Below are 22535 nucleotides of genomic sequence, written 5' to 3'. Positions count from 1 at the left end.
GGGCATGCAGCTTGAAGAGGTGATTACCTTCTACATAGTGTGTGAAATCAGCATGAAAGCCAAGGAGGACATGAGTATAAACAGGGCAGGAGAGGAAAGAGGTGGCTAGGCAAGGTTCTTCCCACTTCTCTCCCCACACAGCCTCAAATAAAACCAGGAGTTTGCACTAGGCAGGCACACAGGCTGGACTGGGGTTGCTAAACCTAGGGTGCAAAATCTCCAGTGTTTGCTCCATGTCCAATGCTCGTGCTAACCCCAGGTCCCACCTTTTGGGTGTCTGTTTGTCCAGCCTATGACACTGGGTCTTGGGGGAGGAAAGACCATGAGAACAGGGACCTCACAGGTGTGGCATCCCAGGGGCTGCTTGGCTGCCAGGAAGGGGGCGATGAGACCATCATGTCAAGTTTATCTATTTGCAGAAAGCTGAGAGTTCTCATGAACATCTCACTTGACCCTAAGAAACACCCTGTGAGGCAGGAAGTCAGATTTCCTTATCACCACTTGACAAGAGAAGAAACTGATGTTCAGAGAAGTTAAGTGACTCGCTCAAGGTCACACAAGTAAATGGCACTACCAAGAGCAGAGTCTGTGTCTGTGGATGCTTACTTCAGTGCTTTTTTCACTGCATATATTATCAGAAAACTCTGTTTCCCCCTCCCCCCTCACCCCAGTAGCTAAAGCAAATTGTAAATTTACAGAAATGAGACCTGGAACTGTTTTTCCTTATCTTTTTTTTTCTTTTAAAATTTATTTCTGAGAGACAGAGACAGTGCGAGCAGAGGAGGGTCAGAGAGAGAGGGAGACACAGAATCTGAAGCAGGCCTCAGGCTCTGAAGCTGTCAGCACAGAGCCCGATGTGGGGCTCGAACGCAGGAACCATGAGATCACGACCTGAGCTGAATCTGGATGCTTAACGACTGAGCCACCCAGGCGCCCCTCATCTTTAACACTACTGTTCTCAGGGTGCCTGGGTGGCTCAGTCAGTTGAGTGTCCGACTTTAGCTCAGGTCATGATCTCATGGTTTGTGGGTTCAGACCCCAGGTCAGGCTCTGTACTGACTGCTCAGAGCCTAGAGCCTGTCTTATGATTCCGTGTTTCCTTCACTCTTTGACCCTCCCCTGCTCACACTGTCTCTCTCTCTCAAAAATAAATAAAACATTAAAAAAAAATAAAACAAAACAAACCACTACTGTTCTCTACTTCCCATGTGCAAGTCTAAGTACCCCGATTATTCTTCAAGCTCTATAGGCAGGGGCTTGATGTGGGTCTCTCACATTCCTTATCATAATCTATCAACAAGCTCTGTTAGGTGCCAAAAGGAAGGCTATGCCTTACCTGACTGAATTAATCTTTAGTTCCTATCTACAGGGCGAGGCTGGGTCTTTGGAAATCCTAGGAAGTTCCTTTGTAATATAAACTGAACTATGTGTCCTTTAATTAGATTATAACCCCTCAAAGCCTGCTGTTAAAGAATAGTTTAGGCAGCCATAAAGAGCAGAGACAGAATCAGACAAGTCTGAAATGAGTGGTATGATATCATGTCCAATAATATTATGTACATTTAGATAATAATAAAGCACATATGTAGTGTGCAGAAGCTTTAAGAACTTCAGTATTGGGACACATGGGTGGCTCAGTTAGTTAAGTGTCCCGACTTTGGCTTAGGTCATGATCTCACAGTTCATGAGTTCAAGCCCCGCCTTGGGCTCTAGGCTGACAGCTCGGAGCCTGGAGCTGCTTCAGATTCTGTTTCTCCCTTTCTCTGCCCCTCCCCTGCTCATGCTCTGTCTCTCTCTCTCTCTCTCTCTCAAAAATAAATAAACATTAAAAAATAAATTTTAAAAAATAATAAAAAGAACTTCAGAATTTCTAACCATCATGTGAGATAGGTACTGTCATTGTTCTCATTTTACAGATTGGGAAATTGAGGGAAAGAGAGTTTAAGTAACTTGCCCAAGGTCACACAGCTATTAAGGGGTAGATTCAGCATCCAAATAGATTCCTGGGCCCCAGAACCCATGTTCTTAATCATTGTGCTGTGTTACACAGGCTTTGGAGCTAGAGAGACCCGGCTCTAAGACTTGGTTCCAGCCCTTACTTACGCTGCAAGACCTTGAGCAAGTCACTTCATTCCTTTATCCAAAAAATGACGATAATGACATTTATTATCTTGATGTGAAGATTGAAGGAAACAGTAAACCTCAAGTACCTAATGTGGTACCTTGCACACAGAATGCAGTCAATAGGCAATGCTAGTATTACTGTCTCTGCCATAGACGCCGACTATCAGACTGTCTCCAGCCTTGCCTAGAATGGGGTCAGTGACTGTCATTTCTTATAATGCTGACAAAAATCCTTGAGACCATCTGTCTTCCCTCCCCCTCTACTTTTTCCTGTCTTTCTTTTTAGGGAAAACCAAGGCCAGAATTAACTTGGAAGAAAGATGGTGCAGAAATCGATAAGAATCAGATAAACATTCGCAACTCTGAGACTGATACAATCATATTTATCAGAAAAGCAGAGAGGAGCCACTCTGGAAAATACGATCTGCAAGTCAAAGTGGAAAAATTCGTGGAAACGGCTTCAATCGATATCCAGATCGTTGGTAGGTTTGGAAGAACGTCCTATGAAAGCAATATTTGTACTAAATGCCCTTGTCATTAAGGCAAGAGTAAGAATTTTTGTTAGTCTGGATTTCCATAAAATTCTTTTCTTAGAATTAAAAATAAAAGATACATTAGTAAGATTTGTGAGTATTTCAAAATACCTTTTTTCTTACCAGAAAGCCTAATCATTGGAGACTTAGGGTATATACGTACTTTATAGTGCAAACCATCTGTACTACTTTATAATCCAGTTCTCTCTTATTCTGCTTCTCAACTCCTTGATGATGAAACTATTTCCTGTTTTGAATTCTCTCATAAAAAACATAGCAGATTCTAAACATAGTTTAACAAGTTTCCCACCACACCTAAAATTTTCAACTAATACAGTTTGAATGGAGAGTGAAGAGTTTTTATTAAATGTAAGGAAGATGTACCTAAATAGTTAAACACTAAATTGGTTGACCCTACAAGTCTAGATACTCACTCTCCTGTCCAAATAAATAAATAAATAAGTATAGTTCCCAGAGTTAGGGAAATAGAGGGACGATCTCTCACAGATGGATCCCTCTCACTTGTACTGTTCTATAATTTTTGCAATGCAAAGAAATACATTTAAAAGCATAGCTAGAGAAGTCTTGTTCCCAGTCCAGTCATTTTTATTATTATATTTCAGCAAATTTGCTGAAACTAGGAGCTTTCTCACTAAAGGAATAACTTGCTGTTAGCTGAAAGTTCATGCCCTTTAAGCTAAGTACTCTCTTCCTACTGGCTAACCCTTCTTGATTTTTCTTAAGTTGAGGGGAATGTTGAGGCTACCTTGTACCCTTGGACCTGGCTGGGCTCTGTTCTAATGGGAGCCCCCATGGAAGCTCCCATTCTAATGGGAGTCCCCAGGTCTGGGAAAGCACCTGCCATCTGAAACACACAGAAGGACTTTTCTTTTCTACTTTGCCGTGTAGTAACTTTAACAGGTAGTTCTAAGTGCCCAGGACATTGCTTGCACACTCAAAGTGTTCAATACATATTAATGATTATTATTGTAGTTATTTTATTAGTTCCAAATTTAATGTTGGCAGAGAGATAAAACAAGTTTTCTTTATGCCTTTTGGGTACAACTGAGGAACCCACTCACACCATTCCTCACACCAAAAGCCGGAGCTGCTGCACCCAGATGGACTCTAAGATTTGGAACCCAGGGTCAGCTTGCATCTGGAGCCCATTAGGCAGCGTAGCCTTGCGATTCATTGCCAGTGGCCTACCCTTGGAGGGAAGGTTGATGAGGCTTGAAGTTTCATTTACATTTTCCTTTCAAAATCTTTGTCTTCCCGCAAAGAAAGAAGTCAAGAGTTTCCAGACATGCTTAGTTGGAGGGCATCTCCTGAAGTTTAAGAATGGTGAAAGAAATGTGGGTAGAAATGCAGCAGAGGAAGGGCATTTTAAAATGACCTGCAGTCTTATTTATCAATGGAGACATGTTCCCAGATGTCTGAAACTGTGGATAGTACCAAACCCTATATATGCTGTTTTGTCCTATACATACATACCTATGATAAAGTTCAATTTATAAATTAGGCACAGTAAGAGATTAACAACAATAACAATAAAACAGACCAAAAATAACCAGGTAGTATAATAAAAGTTAATGTCTCTCTCACTAAATATCTCACTGTAGTGTCCTCACCTTTCTTCTGATGATGATGTGAGATGATAAAATGCCTACATGATGACATGAAGTGAGGTGAATGATAGAGGCATTATGACGTAGTGTTAGGTTACCATTGACTTTCTGACAGTGTATCAGAAGGAGGAGCATCTGCTTCTGGATCTCGGCTGCCTGGGGTAATGGAACCTCAGAAAGCAAAACCGCCATTAAGGTGGGACCACTGCGTATGTTGGGAGGGAAAATGACCTCACAGTGATGCCATGAATTCATCTTCTAGATCGTCCAGGTCCACCTCAACTGGTGAAGATTGAGGATGTCTGGGGAGAGAACGTTGCTCTATCATGGACACCACCAAAGGATGATGGAAATGCAGCCATCACTGGGTACACGATCCAGAAGGCTGATAAGAAGAGCATGGTAAGGTCTGACTTTCTCTGGTTCAGCAGCAGCAAAATCACATTTCATCAGAAGTAAAGGGGTGAAGGGTATGAGGTCCTCTTAAGGACATGAATATTTACTTTGCTAAGTTATCATGAGGCTAAAAAGATGTAAAGCAGCTGGCATAATGCTCGATGAAATTCAATAAATTCATTTGTTCAATAAATATTTAGTCACTCTGGATTCTGACTCAGATTTACTTTCATGCAACTCTTACTCCTTGTAAAATAAAAGTTGGATAACATGTATAGAAAGAGACCAGTTAGGAAAAAAAGATTCTAAAGAGATCAGCATGTGCAAAGGTCCTGAAGAGGAAAGGAGCTTAGTTTGTTCAAGAGGCAACCCAGTTGGAGTACAAATTATTATTACCTATATTTAATAGATGAGGAAACTGAAGCCCAGGAACGATAAATGACTTGCTCAAGATTACCAGACTTTAAATGTTAAAGTCTAGGTACTCCCGCATCAGAATTCATCCACTACACTATACTACTGCCCTACCTGTATGTGAATGAATGAATAAATGAATATTTGGGCACACGAAGGCATCAAGCCACTCTTCATTCTCATAGGAAGAGTGAAATATCCTACTTAATATTGACAGGAAGTCTTTAGGCATTTACACTAGTAAATGTCAGTAAGAACTTGTCTTTTTAGATAGCCCGAATTTGTCTTCTTAGATAGCCAGTCAAGCCCAGGTGAAACTGGACTTTCCCACTGCTGACTGAGTTCTACCTGGTGACAGATGCTGATCTCCAACCCCTGCACCCCTGTGTTTCTCTTGCATTTCAGCAGAGACAGACCTATAGACCAAAAGATGCTCCCTCTGCCCAGTGTAATTTCCAGATCACTACACCATTGTCTCATTGTGGCTACAGGTGTGACTCTTCTCTTAAATTCCTATTGTCATCCATAACTTCATAGACATTTTTTTCATTATGTGTGCCAACACATTAATTTATTCTTCATTCTCTGTGTGTTGAGCACTGTTCTCGTTGCTGAATCAGAAAAAGAAAAAAAAAAGCACCCACAATCTAGGCAAGAAGAAAGACATCATAAAACCAAATGACAAAACAATACAATAAATGTTGGAATAAATTTTGTAGTAAAGTGCTCTGGGAATAAAGAAGGGCATAAATATATTTGTCTGGTGTCCTAAAAATATTCAAAATATGAGGCACCTGGGTGGCTCAGTCAGTTAAGTGTCCAACACTTGATCTCAGCTCAGGTCTTGATCTCAAGGATGTGAGTTCAAGACACCCTGTGTTGGGCTCTGCTTTGGGCGTGGAACCTACTTTAAAAAAATATATCTAAAATACAGAGATAATGATGGCCCCTTAAAATTCTAAGAAAAATTCTTTTCCTTTATGAACTTTTTATCAGAAAATGTATTTTCTCAGGGCACCTGGGTAGCTCATTAAGTGTTCAACTCTTGATTTCAGCTCAGTCATGATCTCATGGTTCATGGGTTCAACCCCAAGTCTGGCTCTGACAGGGCAAAGCCTGCTTGAGATTCTCTTTCTCTCCTTTTCTCTCTGTCCGTCTCCCATGCTCGCTCTCGTTCGCACTCTCTCTCTCAGATTAAATAAAAATAAAATTTAAAAACATCTAAAAAGATGTATTTTCTCAATTAGTGGTACTAAATATATGTGGTACAATGTAGTTCTCTACAGGTTACAAGATAAACTTTGAGACCACTATACTTCTTGGTATGGTGAGGAAAAATTGAAAATAAAATTACTTGTTTTAGCCTCTCCATTCATTCATTCATTCATTCATTCAGGTAGTCAATAAACATTTATTTTGTGCATAGTACCTACTAAGTGCCAGGTATTATAATAGGCACTGGAGATACAGGAGTGAGAAGAAAAGTCTGTTTTCTTCTCAGCATGGTATATCCATTTCAGTGGAGGAGGTACACAGTAAACAAGGAAAACAGTAAATATATAATGTAATTTAAGGTAGCAAGTGCTGTAAAAAAAAACTTAGCCAGGTTAAGGTGATAGCCTATGACCCATACAGAATGGTGGGAGGATGAACACGTAGGGAGGAGATAATATATGAGCAAAGACCTGAAAGAACCTACTTTAATAATATTCAGCAGACTTATTGGGTGATATTAATATTTCTCTAGTGATTTAGCATCATCTCTTCCTCAGAACACATGTTTGCACTAAAATTCTTTGTTTTAATGTTTTTTTAATTTATTCTTGAGAGAGAGAAAGAGCAGGGGAGGGGCAGAGAGAGAGAGAAGGACAGAGAATCCAAAGGGGGCTCTTCACTGATTTGAATTTGGGGCTCCAACTCACAAATTGTGAAATTATGACCTGAGCTGAAGTTGGACGTTTAACTAACTAAGCTGCCCAGGCACTCCTGTTTGCACTAAAATTCTATAATTAGATATTGTTATACAAAAGATAGGTGACAGACACTGTACACTTATGAAGAAAATACAAAGGTAGGAATTGACATCTAGGGTATATGAATCTAATGTGTAAATGAAGATTAAACTACAGGGCTGCCTAGGTGGCTCAGTTGGTTAAACATCTGACTCTTGATTTCAGCTCAGATCATGATCTCATTGTTCGTGAGTTCAAGACCCCTCAACAGGCTCTGCATTGACAGTGTGGAACCTGCTTGGGATTCTCTGTCTCTCCCTCTCTCTGCTCCTCCCTGACTCACACTCTCTCTCAAAGAAATAAACATTTTTAAAAATTAAATTATACATAGTCAAATATAAGTCTATTATAAAATGTTAAACAAATTAAATTATTACCCTCAATATAAAAATCAGTGCTATTTTTCTTGTAGTTAATAAGACATCCCCACTATTTATTCTAATCAACAGTTGGAATAGTTGTGTATTTTTAGATGATTTTTCTCAAAAAAACTTTTTTTCCTTTAGGAATGGTTCACAGTCATTGAGCATTATCACCGAACCAATGCCACCATTACTGAACTGGTCATAGGAAATGAATATTATTTCCGGGTCTTTGCTGAGAACATGTGTGGCCTCAGTGAGGATGCAACAATGACTAAGGAGAGTGCTGTGATTGCCAAGGATGGTGAGTTAGCAGTGGACTCATATAAAGGGGTCTGGACTCAATTCTAGTATTTGGGGTTTGAGCAGTTTCCGAGTTTTTTGTTTTTTGTTTTTTTAATAGAGGCTTCACTACCATGATGGAACTGATTTCCCCTCTCTGAAGGTCTGGGGATGGGACTGAAAGTTTGAACCCACTAATCACAGGGTTGGTTTCCCTGGCAACAAGTCCCCATCCTCAGGTCTAAAGGTTACCTCATTAATGTAACAAAAGACCCCTTCATAACTTTCCTCACTTAGGAAATTTCAAGGGTTTTAGGAGCTCTGTGACAGAAATGGAGCCAGAAGACCAAATATTTACAGTAAAACTTTGGATTGCAAGTAACTTGTTTGAGAGTATTCTGCAAGACACGAACATTTCTGATAAATTTTAACGTGATAAACGAGTGATGTTTTGCAATACAAGTAGTACACAAGGTCGAATGTCACATGGTAGCAACCGAGCCAATGGTTCTTGAAATTTGCTTTGATATACAAATGCTTTGTATTACAAGCATGTTTCTGGAACAAACCAAGGTTTGCTTGCAAACCAAGGTTTTAATGTGATTCTTATTATAAATGACAATATCACAACTGGACACATGGAAACCTCGGTTTTCAATGACTAGATGTTCTCAAGAAGACTGGATATAGAGATGTAGTAAGAGGGAATTCTGAAACCAATAAAAAACACATTTTTATTTTATTATTTTTATTTTACTTCTATAGTTTATTGTCAAGTTGGTTTCCATATAACACTCAGTGCTAATCCCCCCACAAGTGCCCTGCTCCATGTTTATCACCCCCATTTCCCTCTCCCCCTCCCCCATAAGCCCTTAGTTTGTTCTCAGTATTTAAGAGTCTCTCATGATTTGCCTCCCTCCCTCTCCCCTACTGTTTTTTTCCCCTTCCCCTCCCCCATGGTCCTCCATTAAGTTTCTCTTGTTCCACTTATCAGTGAAAACATATGGTATTTGTCCTTCTCTGCCTGACATATTTCACTTAGCATAACACCCTCGAGTTCCATCCATGTTGCTACAAATGGCCAGATTTCATTCTTTCTCATTGCCATGTAGTATTCCACTATGTATATAAACCACAACTTCTTGATCCAGTCTTCAGTTGATGGACATTTGGGCTCTTTCCATGATTTGGCTATTGTTGAAAGTGCCGCTATGAACATTGGGGTACATGTGCCCCTATGCATCAGCACTCCTGTATCCCTTGGGTAAATTCCTAGCAGTGCTATTGCTGGGTCATAGGGGAGTTCTACTGTTAATTTTCCAGAGTGGCTGTACCAGTTTACATTCCCACCAACAGTGTAGGAGGGTGCCCATTTCTCCACATCTTCGTCAACATCTATAGTCCCCTGGTTTGTTAATTTTAGCCACTCTGATCCGTGTGAGGTGGTATCTCAGTGTGGTTTTGATTTGTATTTTCCTGATGAGTGATGCTGAGCATTGTTTCATGTTAAACATACATTTTTAAATTGTGGTAAAAATGTTCGAGTAAGATGTTCATTTTACCAAAAGGATTTTTGTTTTTGTTTATTTTTTAACTGTACTTATTTATTTTGAGAAGGTGTGGGCAGAGAGAGGGAGAGAGAGCATCTTTGGCTGGCTCCCTGCTGTCAGCACAGTGCCCAATGCAGGACTACATCTCACAAACTGAGAGTATGACCTGAGCCCAAATCAAGAGTCAGACGCTTAACTGATTGAGCCACCCAGGTGTCCCCTAGTTTTATTTTTAATATTGTGTTTTGTAAAAATATAAACTTTAATTCATTCCAATTTCTGGGCTATGTGTCTGAATAGCTAAAGTCATAGACCTAGGGATTTCCTGTCCTCATAAACCACTTTCCTTAATGTCCTCATTGCTCATCGCTTTTACATTAAAATACACTGTTGATCAAAATATTCGGATACCAAATTATTTTCAGCATTTCTTTCAGTCTCAGATGACCATGCTGGCTTTCGGTCCCAGGTGGGATTGTCCATTTGTATCTTTCAGAATGAATGTTGTGTGGAGTTCACCCATGTTTTTACATGTTTTTCTAAGCTCAGGGGAGTTTTAATCATGAATAAAGTATGCCAAGAATAATATATTCTCAGACCAATTTGTATTTTTCTAATGCTTGTTTTTAAGGGAAAATCTACAAAAATCCAGTGTATGAAGATTTCGATTTCACAGAGGCACCCATGTTTACTCAGCCTTTGGTTAACACCTATGCTGTGGCTGGTTACAATGCCACCCTGAACTGCAGTGTGAGAGGAAATCCTAAGGTACTATTTTTTTTAAATCACATTGGTTAAATTTAAGAATTAGTCCCAAATTCCCTTTATTTATGTTAGGTACATTAAAATTGCAAGTAATAATATAAACTGTGCTATCGTATCTTTGTCTGAGATAGGAAGGAGAGTGCAGCATTGTGGTATTAATGGATAATCAGATCCACTATTTAAATATAGTAGAAAAATGCTTATATTTCTTTACTATTCAAAGGATGACTATTAAGGAAAAACCAAAACACCCATTTTTTTTTAAAAATGCTAGACATAGGAGATGGAAGTAATATTGTTTCACCTGAATAATGCAGTAGTAATATTGATTCATCAAATTTTCTAAAATAGATTAAAGCAAATAATGATGATACTGTAATGCAAGGCAGAATACAAAATGTACTGTGCTGAGGATACAGAGTCCTAGGAAGGAAGAAATCATATCCAATTGAAGAGATTTAGAAAGGTTTTAAGATTTTTTGTTGGCATTTGAAAAGAGCAAGGGATTAATGAATGTTGCTCATAGAGATATTTTTTCCCTGGTGGCACCGTGGCAAAAGTGTCCTAGAATTTGGAAGTATTGCAAAGTGGTATTTTTCCTGCATATACCATGAGCTAGAATAGAAGAGTCAAGGGAGAACGTACACTGAGGATGAGAGAATGATCCTGAATTCAGGTTTAGTTGGAAGTGATATTGGTACAAGCAGGAATGACCAGGAGGGAGAAGAAAGTGTCACCTGAGCTTAGGAGAAAGGCCCAGAGCTGTGACTCATGGTATGGAAGTCCTGGGCATGGGGGTGCTATATTCCACCTCTTGGAGCCGAAACTCTAGAAAGGAATATCATCGAGGAAAGAGACTAGTGAAGAAAAAGCCAAAGTCCAAGGCATAAGCTTCAGTGAATGCTCCCATTCGAAAGGAGGAAGAGGGAAGGAGGAAGATGATGGTATGAAGGAGACAGAAAAGGAAGTCTCTAGGGTCTGAGCAAGGCAAAAACAAATAAGAGGAAGAAGAGAGAATGAAGAAGAGAGAATATGGGGAGTATACATCTCCCAAAGGGAGAAGACAATATAGAAAGGGAGGGGAGGGTCAAGGGTAATCAAATGTAATTCAGAGGCCAAGGAGAATAGAGTCAGCTTCCTGGGTGACTGGTCATTACTGATCTTGCATGATCTGAAGTGGGCCCATTCCACTGGATGATGCATAGAGCTGTTTGAGAAGAGATGAAATGGTGAGAAGGCATAGGCAGAATTAGAAAAGAATGTCAGGAAAAGGAAGTGGGGAAAAGCAGATGGTTGTGACATCTTATGAGGATTCTCTAAAAACTGCCCAGCAGTATACACTCTCCAGGATGAGTTGACCTCAGGAACGTGTAGATCAAATTGGAATGCGTCTGAATCTGTTTGGGAAGAGAGCCCCAGATCTGCCCTCTGAACAAGTCTGGCTTGCTTCAGACCTGCCCATTTGTTTTCTTGCCAAGCACCACGAAGAATTTAATTTGAGAGAAACAGTGCTCAAGTAGATGTACTTTCTTTCTAAGCCATGCTTTAAAATTTGGTCACGGGCTTTAATGGTCTACTATTTATTATGCTAAATACCGATATATTTTGACCTATTTTCTTCAATCTTAACTTCAGCCCAAAATAACCTGGATGAAAAACAAAGTTGCTATTGTGGATGACCCAAGATACAGGATGTTCAGCAACCAAGGGGTCTGTACTCTGGAGATTCGCAAGCCCAGTCCGTATGACGGAGGCACTTACTGCTGCAAAGCTGTCAATGACCTCGGGACAGTGGAGATCGAATGCAAACTGGAGGTGAAAGGTATGACATCAAAGATCTCGTGTATTAACTAAAATGAAAGAAAATCATTTAATTATTGTCCTTACTGCAAAATCCAAATTGTTTCCTAAAGTGTTCGGGGGTGGTGGAGGAAGGGGAGAGAGACTTCTGGGAGAGAAGACATTATTACATTCTGCATTCACTCTGATTTATTTAAATAGACTTACTTATTCTCACCTCTTGTAATTCTCGTTAACTACATGAATATTAATTTCAGTGGAATGCTAATATGTGTACAGCATGGTGAGAATGAGTAAAGTCAAGGGAATATGACTTTCATGTTATAACTTAAAAAGCCTAGTACAAAAGCTCATCTAATGAAACTGCAATTAAGGAATTTACACTATTTAAAATTAGCTTACTATATTGAGAAATTTCTAATACATATTTGGGTACATTTGTTAATTTAGTGTTTAATATTGAACATAGAGAATATAGTATATCCATATTATCATATAATCAGTTGCTTTTAAAATCTCATTAGAGAATTGCCATTTATAGGTATGCATTTCATTTATACTAGTTTTTAGAAATGTTGCAATTAATGTAAACCAAGAAAACATATAAGAATTTATGTGGTAAAAAAAGTTTCAGAATAACCTGTCATCTTAATCAATTTTTATATTAATTGAGTATAATTTTTATATTGGAGTTATTTCTTGACAACCAAATGGTACTTTGGGATATCATGAAAACTACAGCTGTCAGAGTCACTGTTACAAGATAATGAGTGAAATGATCCTCATGTCTTTTCTCTTTTTTGTATTATGTCATGTTGCTTTTCTGTGATAACCAAAATCTTTACTTTTTCTACCTCTCTGTAATGAAGAAATTATGATCCAAAAGTCAAAAAGATAACTTTGTAAATATCTCTTTTAGAAAAAAAACCCACAGTAAATAGTTAAAGTATTAATAGAAAAGAGAGGTTTTAGTCCTAAATCTAGTATAAATATAGTAAAGACACTTCTAGAAAAAATTTTCTTTCATAACTTAAAAAAACAGTATTCCTTCTATGATTTCTGTCCATTCTCAAGTAATACAGTATAGTAGATTGATAACTGAATCAGTATAAATTTTTTAAATTTATTTCCTTTAAATATAAAACAATAATATTCTTACAAAGTGTCAAATGTGACTATTGAGAAAGTGTTTACAAATTTAAGCATTATTTTATCTGTTTATTAGTTATAAATGTAGGCTAAGTTAAGAGTTGCAAATATATCTGGTTTTTCCACTCCTCGCTTTTTAAAAGTATTGTTGGTACTTATGTCTCAATAGCTAACAAAAAACAAAAAAACAGTACTACTTCTGCATGCTTTGAAAATAAAAGAATGTTGCTAATGGTGTAAAATGATTATTTCATAAATGATTCAACGTTTGGGATCCTCCATAGAAATAAATAATTCTACACATATAGATAATACTTCATGTATAGTAGTTATATAGTAAATTATATAGTAATTAAATTTAATGATATAAAGAATGTATTCTAATACATGAGTTCATAATAAGGTATCAACTGTGATATATTGGTGAAATTTTTAGTCCTAAGTGTAAAGCCAAGATTGTTTATCATCAGATTGTTATCTGATAATAGGTGATTTGAATCAAGTTAAGCTGTGAAAAAAAACCGAAAAGGTAAGAATGTCAACTGAGAATAAATAAATACTGGTACAAATATTCTAATTCTACAGTGATATATCAAGGAGTAAATACCCCTGGACAACCAATCTTCCTGGAGGGGCAGCAACAGGTTTTAAAAGTTCATATCCCACTGGATATTTCTACTTTCTGTTCCATTCCTCTTACATGATATCGCACTTTGCATGTAAAGCTTGACTTTCTCATTTGCTTTTCATTGTATCTCTTAGCAGCTCATGGCATACAGTGTTTATGCCATGAACAGGAAGGCCAAATTATTCAAGGATATTAATTAATGAAGGCACTATGTTTTGTCAGAAAACTAAGTATCATACCACACATCCCTAAATAAAGCCAGAGAGCTACATTTGAAGATGACTTCATTGGAGACATCAGATTATCCAAACTTAGGAATCAATGACATATCTTTAATATTTCATTTTTCAAATGTATAGAAATATGATCTTCCTTTAAGATAATTTCTGCTGTAATTTCCTTAGATTCATGTTAAAATCCAGAAGACTGAGCATTTTTAAGTTGCTAAGTTGTAGAAAAAATATTCTGGGCATTTTTGATGGAGAGAGGACACAAATAAAATATTATAATATTTGGATCCAATATTTGGAAACTTTTATATTTAAGATTTCCAGTAAAAAATTTATCAGAAGAATATCTGTGACCCATCTATCTGTTGGATATTTTGGATATTTTCATGGGACTACAATTATTTCATATAGTTATGAACTTGGAAGAAAATTTCAGGTCCCATTATTAAATGTATTAAATAAGAAATGAGTCCTATTCTCCAAGTATAATTCACCCCCATTTGGAATAATGAATTAAGAAGTTCATTATTATGTAAGCCACCTTATGTAAACTCTAATGATATAAGTCTATACCTGAGTTTACAATTCCCAGAGATAATGTCAGCTTGCAAAAGATGACAGAATTAGGGCTCTCTCTTTAAAGTTTTGTAGATGCATAGAGTAGTTTTCTACCCTAAGTTTGTTTAGGCCTTGTGTTTGTTTAGATCAGTCATATATAATCAGTTCAGAATACAATATTGTAAAATATGCTAGTTCCTAATTTATATCTACTTGATAATTTTGCCTTTTAGAATTTCAACATATATATATGTACACTAATGCTTTGTCTATTGTCTCTGTTTTTCTTTTGTTGAAAAACACAATATATATATGTTGTAGGGTTTTTTTTTAAGCTAATGGTTTGGAAGCTTTTACCATAAATATTCACTGTTCCATCAAATTGGCTTTGCCACCTGATCAGGCAAAGCTGTTGTGCATATTAATAAATGTTTTACATATTAATTATCCTTTGAAGTGACTGGATCCCTGCCCTTCACTCCATATGCTTCTATTTTCCTACGTCTTTCACATGACTAAGGATTAATGAAATCACCTCATCATAATCATGACTATAATTTCATCCAACAAGTACTCAACTTTGGTTTTAGCACTTTATTAATGCTTACAACTTCTCTCTCTCTCTCTCTCTCTCTTTCTCTCTCTTTCCCTTAGTTGTAGCACAGTAAGGATTTTTGAATGTATATTATCATCTAAGGTAAGCTTTCATATGGTTTTGGCATATGAAGCTTATGACTGTCATAAGCCATACAAAGCCTGTGGAGTATGGCATGATTTTCATTCTGTAATCCAATGAAAATAGAGTATTTAAAATCTCTAACGTTGTAGTTTTCATTTGTATTTAAGTATCTTGAAATTAACAGCTAGTACTTATTCATCACAACAATCTCCTTTTGACATGAAGCAAGTTGTTGAATGCAGTAGAGCATGAATTAATGCATTTAATGTTGATGAAAATGATACCCAAGCATTCTGAACGCTTTGCATCAAGGAATGGACATGTACATAAGTGGCATCATTTCTACCAATATGTGACTTGAATTTTTTTTAAAAAAGGAGAATGACTTTCCCAAATTTGCATTAAAGAAGTTTTAAGAATGTTCATATGGCATGCTGTTTTTGCCTGGACGTGAGTTTATTAGCAAGTAGTGAAGCACCTCCTTAAAGGACCATGAATTTTTATAGTTTCATGAGTTCTCTCATGAGGGGTACTTTTATAAATATAAGTCAGACACATGGAAGGTAAGTTTGAAGTAGTAGTAGGTGTTTCACCTTCAGAAGGCATTGGACGGGTTTTACTATTTTAACAAGATCTTTCCAATTTTTGCACTTTTGACAGTGTATAAATATCTAAAGTTAAAGGAGTGGTCCCTTTTTTCTTCTCCAATGTGCTTGAGTTGGAATTCTTTGTGCTAAATTAAAAGGAACATTAATGAACAGGAAACAGTTCTTCCCACTGATTCATAAAATGGTCTGCATCTACTCTGCCATTCAGCCAGAAGGCTTAAATCATCTATAGAAGAATCCCGAAACCCAAAAGAGCAATACATCCTTTCCAAAACCAGTTGGGAATTTAAACTAAGATCAAATAATAGCAGGGAACAAGAAACTGCTATGGACCTGCTGGGAACTTGCTTTTCCTTCTAGATGCCAACTGCTTTAATTCTAAATGTACTAAATGCAGAAGATTTCCAAGTAGGACTGAATGAATCTTTGTAACTAACTGGAACATAATTCATTACATTTCTAGGCAGCTAGTCAGGAAGTAGTATTTCAGTAATGTTTCGTGTAGACAGTTTTGACTTGGACTTTTCCTTTTTCATCCTCTGTAGGTGGCCTTTCCTTCTGCAGGCTCCTCTTGCAAGGCGTACCTCCCAACATAATTGATTCGTATTTGCGAGACTTGCAATCAAGCAATCCAGAGGAATACTAAGGGCCTGGGCCCTGCCTCCCTACATGCCACTGCTTTGAAATCTCGTTGCAATGAGAAAGCATTTTCTGTTTTCCCACCAGCACCCAAGTGTGGTTGTTTTCTTTCCTCCTGATGTTGAAGAAAAAAAAATGTCTGCACGGATTGCTTAATTAAAAATGGCATACAAAACTTCATTTCAAGTCAGCAGTTTGCTCATGATTGTCTGTGCTTGGTCACCGTACTTTATTAAAAAAAAGCAAGCTAGAGAATTAGCAAAAGCCATTGTTTCAGTTTAAAATAGTAGGCTGTAAATGCTTTCTTTTTTTTTCCAGAATAAAAAGACATAGTACCATATACCACAGTCGGATCTTGAAAACCCATATTTCTCTTGAAAAGTCACTCTTCTCTTGACCTAATAGATTTTTCTAAGCAAAGCAGGGTTGTTTATTTCATAAAATCCTACTTAACACCAGTGTATCTGTACCCTTTTTCCCATTTGAATTCTCATAAGACTTCATAAAGTCTTTCAGACACAGTTTTCTCAACGGAAGGGAAGTTGTATTCAATAAATGGTGCAATAAATTTGAAGCCCTTGTGCTGAGATCACACAGTATTCATTTATGTGTTTGGGGTTGTTTGCGCCGCCGACAGAACTGAGGACAAAAGGCTGGGAGCCGGGTGCCACAAAACTCAGGCCTGACCTTCATTTGTCTCTGGCACGGCCTCCAGGCCAAATGCACCAGAGCTCCTGCCAAAACAGCTAGTCCTAGTGACAGAGAGCTACTGGGCACGACAGAGCAGTTACAGATTTAGATTTTGCTGATGGCATCCATTCAAACTGATGGAGACCATCAAAATCTAGAAGCTGAGAAACACTTGCAGGAGCACATCATCTTTTCAGTGCTTCCTTTCACTCTTCCTGATGTTCTAGAGAAAGTTTCAGTTAAGGGAGTGAAGGGTAAGTAAGTCACATCACCATTACCGTCTACTCCCTTGCCTCTCCCCATTTCTTCTTTTGGGTCTTTTGTCTTAGGAGCTAAATACATTGTGATCTGTAGGTGGGCGCATAGCATCCTGGGACAACATTTTAAAATATGTGCCGGGCTTCCTTTCCAGATTAGAGCTGGGAGGTTTGGGGGAAATCACACTCCTGACTTGGGTCTCATCAAGGGAAGGAGTGGGGGATCCAGTAGCTGCAGTACGTTTGGGAACAGCAAGGGAAAATTAGGCTCTTGTCCAAACTACAATGGCTGCCTCTTCTGTTCTGATGGGTTGGTGATTCTGCCTTATTGGTTGTGAAGAATATTGCTACTACCCCATATTCTTAATCATTGTCAAGCAGTAATGTGTGCAACCCCTATGTTAGTACCCATTTTAATCAGAAAATATATTTACACATTATCGACTAAGGTATTTTATGTAAAAGAAGTCTGGCATCTCTATAACATCAAGAAGATCATATTCCTATGTGCAAACCCAATAAACAACTGACTAAAAAACTAACTGGTGTGGCCTCTGCAGTCTAGCTGCTTGGTCTGAACTTCAGGACAGCAACTGAGATGGTTGCCTAATTCACTCGTTGACCCAAGTCAGGGTCAAGTTTGTTAGGCTTTATATAAACATTGACTCAAAGTGACTGTATTCTTACAAAATATTGGTTCCCCAGTCATGACTTATGCTCTCAAATATATTTTGTACTAGATAATGTTATTTTTCTACATATGACCTCTTATTAAGGGTATACTCATGCACCACAAAGTTCCAAAAAGGAAGAAAAAGTCTATTTTGAGATGACAAAGAACAAAATATGTCAGAAGCTGTCATTGCCATTACCTTTCCTATAACTTTGTTCTAATTTTGTTTGAATTTCACTTTATTAAAGAAAAATTATATATCACAGGAATTTACCAAGAATTCTTTTTGGAAGCTAAACATATATTAAATGCTTTAAAGGATCACATTTATTTACTTACTTTAGAGGAAATCATAATGAATGTTTCATCTAAATTTATATAGAAATGGGAAAAAACCCCACTAGTTTCAAGAAACATTGGGACAAAGTAATATATCCTTATCAACTCATTTTTAATCATTCTGAAACCTTCTATTCAGCTCAACAAATGAGTTGTTGAATGTCTCATGTGTACTTGGTGGCATGATGGATTCGGGGAGAACCCAATGTTGAATAATCTGCTTCAGGCCTTCAAGGAGTTTGTAACATGGAAGACTAGTAAACAAAGGAGCAAAAATAAGCAGGGAAGATAACAGGTGTAAGAGAGCCCTATAAGGATTCAGAAGTTGGATAATGTGGCTTATGTATTTGTTATTATCTAAGTATGTATCATAATAGGATATGCCACTTGACTTTATTTTTCTAAATCAAATTAAAATATGAGCTCTCCACTAGCTAATGAGATTGAGAAATTTCTCTGTCCTGTTTGGGGGTCCTGGCTCAGGCCCTGAGTCAACTGGAATATTTCCTATGCCTAGAAAACAGAGAGAAGGAAAGTCTGTCCATTTCATTCCACATTGGTGGAATGTCTGTGTCCAATCCACTATGGTCCACTCAGAAACTCCGAACTTCCTGGACAAGGGACCATAAGTGTAGACCTTTAAGGCCATAGCTTGGCTATTTACCTGCTACTTTTAAAGATGTTCTTTGTGGGAACACTGGACAGTTCTACCACTTAGTACTAGCCTTGGACCTGGGCAAGAGGGAACTCTACACTTTCAGGAGCCTCATTCTGGCCTTCCTTCACCATTATTTCCCTCCACAGGACAGGAGAGCCATGAAGCCAAAGGGATGTGCTTACTTAAAACCCTTACCACACCTTCCTTCTTATAGACTGTACCCAAGCTAATTTTTAGGGCCTTTTCCCCTAAGTTCACCCCCCCCCCAAAAGAAACACATGGCCAGTTTATGCACACTGAGGCCCAAGGGTTGGGATGGAGACACCTGTTTGTAGGGGTGTGGAGGTAGGGGTGTGGGAATGTGACTAGAGCTTGTGCATAAGGCCGGGGCATCTGCTCATGTGTGTCTAAGAATGATCCTGTTGTGGTGCAGGAAGGAGCTAAGATATGAAGAGCAGGGAGACTGGAGACTGGCAGGGGGCCATCATATTCTGGCATGTATCTCTGAAGAATCTGACAATTCTACAATTCAAACCTGGCCTTCCATGTCATTGTGGATCCAGCTCATGAAGACTGGAGAATACAACTAGTTTATTACCCATCCATTAGCTTCATTTATAACTTCTAAATATTTATGTACATAAGCTATAAAAGTTAGGAGTAGCCAGCCTTCAGCATTACCTTGGTTCCAAAAACAGACAAAAACCCCAGTAAAAAGGAGAACTACAGACAAATTTCCCTGATGAACATGGATGCAAAAATTCTTAACAAAATACCAGCTGGATCCAACAATACATTCAAAAAATTGTTCATCATAATCAAGTGGGATTTATTCCTGAGGTGCAGGGCTGGTTCAATATCTGCATCAATCGATGTGATACATAACAATAAAAGAAAGAATAAGAACCATATGATCCTCTCAATAGATGCAGAGAAAGCATTTGACAAAATACAGCATCCTTTCTTGATTAAAAACCCTCAGGAAAGTAAGGATAGAAAAATCATACCTCAAGATTATAAAACCCATATATGAAAGACCCATCACTGATACCATCCTTAATGGGGAAAAACGGAAAGCTTTCCCCCTAAGGTCACAGACACAACAAGTCCTAGCCTCAGCAGGCAGACAATACAAAGTAATAAAATTGGCAAGAAAGAAATCAAATTTTCACTCTTAGCAGACAACATGAGACTTTATGTGGAAAACCCAAAAGATTCCACAAAAAAAACTGCTAGAACCAATCCATGAATTCAGCAAAGTTGCAGGAGATAACATCAGTGTACAGAAATTGGTTGCATTTCTATACGCCAATAATGAAGCAGCAGAAAGATAAACCAAAGAATCAATCCCATTTACAATTGCACCAAACACTATAAAATACCTAGGAATAAACCCTACTAAAGAGGTTAAAAATCTATACACTGAAAACTATAAAAGGCTTATAAAATTGAAGAGACACACCAAAAAATGGGAAAAAAATTCCATGCTCATGTTTTAGAGGAAAAAATATTGTTAAAATGTTGACACAACCCAAAGCAATCTGCATATTCAATGCAATGCCTATCAAAATAACACCAGCATTCTTCACAGAGCTAGAATAAGCAATCCTAAAGTTTGCATGGAACCCCAAAAGATCCTTAATAGCCAAAAGCAATCCTGAAAAAGAAAGCCAAAGCTGGAGGCATCACAATTCCAGACTTAAAGCTGTATTACATAGCTGTCATCATCAAGACAGTATGATATTGGCACAAAAACAGACACCTAGATCAATGGAACAGAATAGAGAATCCAGAAATGGACCCACAAATGTATGGCCAACTAATCTTTGACAAAGCAGAAAAGAATATTCGATGGAAAAAAGACAGCCTCTTCAGCAAATGGTGTTGGGAAAACTGGACAGCAACATGCAGAAGAATGAACCTGGACCATTTTCTTACACCATACACAAACTCAAAATGGATGAAATATCTAAATGTAAGAGAGGAAGCCATCAAAATCCTAAAGGAAAAAGCAGGCAAAGAACTTCTTGACCTCAGCCAAGCAATTTACCTGACATGTCTCCCAAGGCAAGGGAAATAAAAGCAAAAATGAACTATTGGGACTTCATCAAGATGAAAAGCTTCTTCAGGGTGAAGGAAACAATCAGCAAAACTAAAAGGCAACTGAAGGAATGGGAGAAGATATTTGTAAATGACATATTGGATAAAGGGTTATTATCCCAAATCTATAAAGAACTTCTCAAACTCAACACCCAAAAACAAATAATCCAGTGAAGAAATGGCCAAAAGACATGAATGGACATTTTTCCAAAGAAGACATCCAGATGGCCAACTGACACATGAATAAGTGTTCAACATCACTCATCATCAGGGAAATGCAAATCAAAACCACAATGAGATACCACCTCACTCCTGTCAGAGTGGCTAAAATTAACAACCCAGGCAACAACAGATGTTGGCAAGGATGCAGAGAAAGAGGAACCCTCTTGCACTTTTGGTGGGAACGCAAACTGGAGCAGCCACTCTGGAAAAAAGTGTGGAAGTTCCTCAAAAATATTAAAAATAGAAGTACCCTATGATCCAGCAATTGCACTACTAGGTATTTATCCAAAATATACAGGAGTGCTGTTTTGAAGGGGCACATGTACCCCAATGTTTATAGTAGTGCTATCAAAAATAGTAAAGTATGAAAAGAACCCAAATGTCCATTGACTGATGAATGGATAAAGAAGATGTGGTGTATACACACACACACACACACACACACACACACACACACAATGGAATATTATTTGGTGACCAAAAGGAACGAAATCTTCCATTTGCAACAACATGGCTAGAACTAGAGGGTATTATGCTAAGTGAAATTAGAGAAAGACAAATATTATATGACTTCACTCATATGTGAAATTTAAGATACAAACAGATGAACCTAAAGGAAGGGAAGCAAAAATAATAATGGGGAAGGAGAGAATCCATAAGAGACTCTTAAATACAGAAAACAAACTAAGAGTTGCTCGAGGGGTTTTTAGTGGGGGGATGGCCTAATTAGGCAAGGGGTATTAAGGAGGACACTTGGTGGGTTGAGCACTGGGTATTATATATATGTAGATAATGAATCACTGGATTCTACTCCTGAAATCATTATTGCACTAAATGTTAAGTAACTTAGATGTAAATTTAAAAAAGTAAACTAATTGAAAAAATAAAAGGAGTATCCAGGCCTGAACCACCTCTGTTTCCTTCCCTGTATCTCTATCCAACATCTCTCCCACTCCAGGCCTTCCCTACTCACCAAACTCCAGGTCTGACCCTCCATCTCTTTCCTCACGTAAGTTTCTAGAAGAGAATTCTAGAAATACAAGTTTGGCCTTTTTTTCCTGGGAGTAGGAATAGAATCAGAAATAATAATACCAGTATCAACTCTCCTATGATATTAAGTGAATTCTCGGCTGAACTCCACAATTGTATTATTTCTTTTATTTTTTTATTTTAGAGACAGAGAGCATGCACAAGTTGGGGAGGGAGTAGAGGGAGAGAGAGAGAGAATCTTTTTAAAAT

The 22535-nt window shown here is 37.8% G+C and overlaps 1 protein-coding gene across 1 annotated transcript in view; it reads left to right on the top strand.

The window, feature by feature from the left end:
• The window catches only part of MYBPC1 (myosin binding protein C, slow type), a 72712-nt gene extending 55768 nt beyond the window's left edge, over positions 1–16944 (top strand). The window contains exons 27-33 of the mRNA XM_029955433.1: positions 2411–2606; positions 4548–4687; positions 7614–7773; positions 9933–10069; positions 11702–11888; positions 13601–13659; positions 16264–16944. Of these exons, the coding sequence (XP_029811293.1) occupies positions 2411–2606; positions 4548–4687; positions 7614–7773; positions 9933–10069; positions 11702–11888; positions 13601–13659; positions 16264–16314 (930 nt within the window). The 3' untranslated portion in view covers positions 16315–16944. The remainder of the gene's footprint in view (positions 1–2410; positions 2607–4547; positions 4688–7613; positions 7774–9932; positions 10070–11701; positions 11889–13600; positions 13660–16263) is intronic.
• The last annotated feature ends 5591 nt before the right edge of the window (positions 16945–22535 follow it).

Source organism: Suricata suricatta, chromosome 10 (genome assembly GCF_006229205.1).
Source record: "Suricata suricatta isolate VVHF042 chromosome 10, meerkat_22Aug2017_6uvM2_HiC, whole genome shotgun sequence".
Classification (NCBI taxonomy): domain Eukaryota; kingdom Metazoa; phylum Chordata; class Mammalia; order Carnivora; family Herpestidae; genus Suricata; species Suricata suricatta.
The sequence above is the reverse complement of the archived record's forward strand: the minus strand, read 5'-3'. Positions and strand labels throughout refer to the sequence as shown.